The 4,781-nt window shown below is 42.5% G+C and overlaps 1 protein-coding gene across 1 annotated transcript in view; it reads left to right on the top strand.

Annotated features, from left to right (window-relative positions):
- Window positions 1–4,781, top strand: part of MAST2 (microtubule associated serine/threonine kinase 2) — a 96,967-nt gene that overhangs the window by 89,275 nt on the left and 2,911 nt on the right. Inside the window, 4 exon segments of the mRNA XM_010006549.1 lie at window positions 1,504–1,730; window positions 3,170–3,292; window positions 4,341–4,477; window positions 4,697–4,781. The exon segment at window positions 4,697–4,781 is cut by the window's right edge and continues 24 nt beyond it. Of these exon segments, the coding sequence (XP_010004851.1) occupies window positions 1,504–1,730; window positions 3,170–3,292; window positions 4,341–4,477; window positions 4,697–4,781 (572 nt within the window).

Here is a 4,781-nt window from a genome sequence, read left to right as displayed (position 1 = left end):
AGTTTTGTTTAAATTGGCCCCTAGCTGGTCTCTAGACAATGGTGCAGAGAGGAAGTATATAGAGGTGGAATGAATTTAACCCTCAAGGTACTATTTTTTGGGGGGTCACATGCTAACTTTGGTGTTTGAAAACTGTGTGTGTCTGGTGCATTCATGCCCCGAGAACTTTCAGTAACTCCAGGTAACTTGGTTGAGATTGAATGATCAAGAATTCAATAGTGTAAGTAACTCACGAAGCACGTTAATGTTGAATAGCCCACCTTGTTGGCCTGGCTCTGTCTCCCAGCAGAGCCAGACCTTGACATCTCCTAATACCAGGTGGTAACATCTGGGGAACAGGCCAACCATGCCAAGCTATGACAGACTGGTTCCTTTGTCCCTCTTTCCAGAGGATAAGTCCGTGCTCTATGTCCAGGGCTCTCTCTACCTGTTCCTGTCTAGATGGGACCAGGAAATTGCAGCTGGGCCACGAGTGCCAACCCAGCAGAACCTGCTGGCAGAGCAGTGCCTGCCTCCCCCTTTCAGGCAGGGAGCTGGAGGCACGTATGCAGCTGCTTCTTGGCACTGCTGTGGTGATGCACATTTCATTTCTTGTGTGGTTTGGGCGTTGGTTGCTTTTCAAGCTCCCTCATGAAAATCTCTAAAATGTGTATTTAATCACCCAGCACAGGTTCCTCCAGAGCTGCCCTCATCTGCCAGGTAAATATGTGCTGGGCAACTTGACAGGTGTTTCTTAATGGATTAGGGATTACCTTTTACAGCTGCATTTAATATTCCTGCTCTTTGATTTATTTTACTCATGTTGACCAGCTTCATTTCAAAATGAAAGTTCTCCATTTGCTTTGAATTTTCAAAAGTAGTTGTTGTTCCACTAGCAAGCAGAGGCAGATATTTTAGCCAGTACCCCATCCCTTAGCTACTCATTTGGGAAAACACACTCTAAAATACACTTGTGTTGTTGTTTTGCAGTAGCAAAGTCTGTGCAGTAGCTAATTTTTTAGAGTTAAATATTTTTGCCCCTGTGAATTTAGAACACTACCAAAACTACCTAGGTGTAGTTGTTGTCTCATTGCCTACTGATTTTGATCTATCTCAGCACCAAAAACGAACTTGAAGCAAGACCTGGAAACTGTCTGGTCTTTTGGAGGGGGATAACATATCACAACCTTGAAATGGGGTGCTCCAGAATTGTGCCTAGAGCAAATGCTTATGATATGTTGTAAATCCCTGAAAGAGAAGTAAACACTGCAAGCCAACCATAATCCTTGGCAAGCAGTGCTGCTGTGGTAAATACACTCCTCCAAATGTGCTTTTTGGATACTGTGCCCATTTTTGTATTTCGAAGCATGAATTACCTGAGGCTGCTTCACCCAGCTGTGGTGAAGACCACCAGCTTTAAGAGCATTTGGAGAGATGGTTTCCTAGCTGTTCTCTAACAACAATTTTCTCTCTTTTGGAGGCCTGGTTTCCTAATTGTTGCTCACCTTTATGTCATCACTGTAGATCACCACACGTGTTCTCCATTGGCCAGTCCAATGTCACCTCATTCTCTATCCTCCAACCCATCTTCGAGGGACTCTTCACCCAGCCGCGACTTTTCTCCTGCTATTGCAAACCTGAAACCACCAATCATCATCCATCGGGCTGGAAAGAAATACGGTTTCACTCTCCGTGCCATTCGCGTCTATATGGGTGACAGTGATATCTACACTGTGCATCACATGGTCTGGGTATGTCTCTGTTTTTCTAAGGAGTACCCTTGGGGCCAGAAATACATTTAGCCAGGGTTGTGGGATTTAGCTTTATAAATTGTTTTGCTGCCCTGTTTTCTCTCTCCTTATTTGGACCCAAAGTTATCTCTCTGGGGTGAGGGAAACCCTTTCACGATAAATAAATTAAAAACAGCACTTTGGGGTTTACCTGTAGTGGTTTTCAAGCCCATCACAGAACCACAGCAACCTTTCTTTCCTTCTTTCTTCCCTGGTTACATGAATCCACCTTCTTTCACCTGGAGCATATCCTTAAAAGCATGTATCTGTGTGCATACCCTCTTCCTCTGTATTGGGGTTGCTGCATGAAGGTCAGTTGTAGCTGATTTGTTCAGGCCTGTGTTAGTGATTACAGCCTGATCAGTTCGGTCTGCTGGGGTTTTCCAGGCAGTCCCTTGGGATTGATTACAAACCTTAAAGCATCAGGGCTGCTGTGCTGATTGCCTAGGGATTTAGCTCTTGGCTTGGTTATGTGCCATGCTAAAAGGTCTAGTTTCCATGTCCATATCTCTTCCTTCCTGTTACTTCTGGCACTTGATCTCTGTGTTCCTATTTTGTTAATGTATATGACTTCTAGGAGTGATCTGTTCCCTAAAGCAGTGTTGTTTGAATTTTGTGATTAGAGAGAATGAAGTCAGGGTAAAGGCGGTTCATTCTTTTCCTTGTATCTCTGTGTTCATTAGACAATTTGGACTTCATGTGCTTTGGTCATCATTTAACACTCAGTCTTACCTAGAAAAATAATCCGAAACTGCATTTTTCCCTTGCTCCTCTCTGCTTTCCTTGAAAAATGCTGAGTTTATCAAGATACTGATTTGTAGTCTTTTCAGACTAGAGGGGAGACTTGCAGTATTCTCCAGTGTATTTGTCTCCTCACTTTTAAGGAGGGTTACCTTTCTGAACAGTGATGAGGAGAGGCAATATGTTCATGTGGGAAAAGATCTGATGTTAGAAGTTCATAAAGGTTCGAAAGCGGATAACGAAACTTTGTTTGGGGTGAGATGCTTTATAGGCACCCTAAAGCCATGGCACAGAATCTCATTGGAAAAGAAAAAGATTGAATGCTTGTCTGGAAATTAAGAGTATCTAGTTAACATTCCTGAGTGCTGAACGTTTTTGGAAGTGTGCTAAGCCTTTTGCTTTGGGAGGAGCTGGTCTTTTGATCAGCATAACCATGTTGGCTGGCTGCCTTGGATGGAGAGAAGACTGGCAGGATGCTGGGGAAAGGAGTGGAAGAGCACAGATTTTTGTGCTTGGCTGTGCCAGTCAGTGGTTTCTTTCACCATTCTTTGAAGCAGCTGATGCTGGCTGCAGCAAGACATGGGATGGATGGGCTTTGATCTGGCCAATGATTTTGTATGTTCCTCTTCTCAAGTCAGTCATCCCCTTCTTGTTGCCAGCACGTGGAGGAAGGTGGTCCAGCCAACGAAGCAGGTCTGCGTGAAGGGGATCTGATAACCCATGTCAATGGGGAGCCAGTCCATGGACTGGTGCACACAGAAGTGGTGGAGCTGATTCTGAAGGTAAGGAACCAGCACTGTTAGATTTTGGAAAATAGGTGATGGGTAAAATATGAGACAGTTTGTTTAAAACGCCGTAGGTGTGTCAATGGTGGAGTCTGAAACACAGTGACATACAAAGCACCTGGCCTTTGTTTTGTGAAAGCTCATTGCTGTGGCTTGATCCCTAAATCTCCAAAATTGTCTGTATGTAATTTAAGCTGAACTCAGATACTCTGTGTAAGAAATAAGGACCCATCACATACATTTTTATCAGCAGTAGAGACCAAATTTAATAAGATATAAGTATACCTTTCTTCAAACATCACTTTAAGAAACAAATAACTTAAAATTTTTCTAAATTACTTTTATTTTTTGCCTTTAGGCTGTGCTAATGTTATTAGCTCTTAATGCTGCTTTCTTAAGGATTATTCCTAGTGGTATTTAAAAGCAGCTTTGTAATGGTTGGTCTTAAAATTATCCAGTTAAATGATTTGCGTTTTGATACCTCCTCTGAGCTGAAGACATTTATGGAAATAAAACCCAAAGTTTTGGACCACTTCAGGAGACAGAAGTCTTTGGGATTGCAAATAGAGGAGGAATCAGGATGGATTTTTGTATTTGTTGAAGATGAGTGAGACAAGCCATACTCTGTGTTGCAGATTCATCATGATAGATGCCTGATGTGCTCACATCTGCTATCAGTCAGAGCACTGGGGATAGGATTGGTGACAGAATATCACTTTGTTCAAGTTTCCAAGTATTACAAGTATTAAATTGAGACAGTTGGAATCTCAGTGGGAGAGGTCAGATGCTGTGTTGTCCCTGCTCTGGGAAGCTTTACCTACCAGCTGGGGTCTAAGCTAATAATTTGTGAAAGCCTGACTAAAGAAGGCTCGCTTTCAGCAATTCCTTAGCAAGTGATAGGTGGAAATGCAAAGGGGGAAATGGAGTTTGACAAAGGATTATAAAATGGCAGGCAGCAATAAACTAGCAGCCTACCTGCTTAGCCTGCAGATCTGCTTCAAATAGCCATATTTTAAGCAATGTCTCTGTGTCTTGTTTCTGACAGAGTGGAAATAAAGTGTCTATCTCCACTACGCCGTTTGAGAACACGTCCATCAAAGTTGGACCAGCTCGTAAGGCCAGCTACAAATCCAAGATGGCTCGTAGGAACAAGAAGAGCAAAACTAAGGATGGTCAAGAAAGGTTTGTTTTGATCTTTGTGAAAATAACAGGGTAACCAAGATAATGGAAGAGAGATCTTGTCAAAGCAATTGGCAGATAATGTGTATCAGCAGATACATCCCTTATTTCTTTTTGTTTGCTTTTTTCTGTTCAACTGTGCCATAAAATTGACTGAAAGATGCCAATGAAGGTGAATAAAGTATTTAGGGTTATAATCAACTTTTGAATGTTCTCCCACAGTAAGAAGAAGAGCTCTTTGTTGAGGAAAATCACTAAACAAGCATCGCTACTTCACACCAGCCGGAGTTTATCTTCACTGAACCGC

Source organism: Chaetura pelagica, unplaced genomic scaffold (genome assembly GCF_000747805.2).
Source record: "Chaetura pelagica isolate M959 unplaced genomic scaffold, ChaPel_1.0 scaffold69, whole genome shotgun sequence".
NCBI classification, from domain to species: domain Eukaryota; kingdom Metazoa; phylum Chordata; class Aves; order Apodiformes; family Apodidae; genus Chaetura; species Chaetura pelagica.
This window is presented reverse-complemented; position numbering and strand designations above follow the sequence as displayed.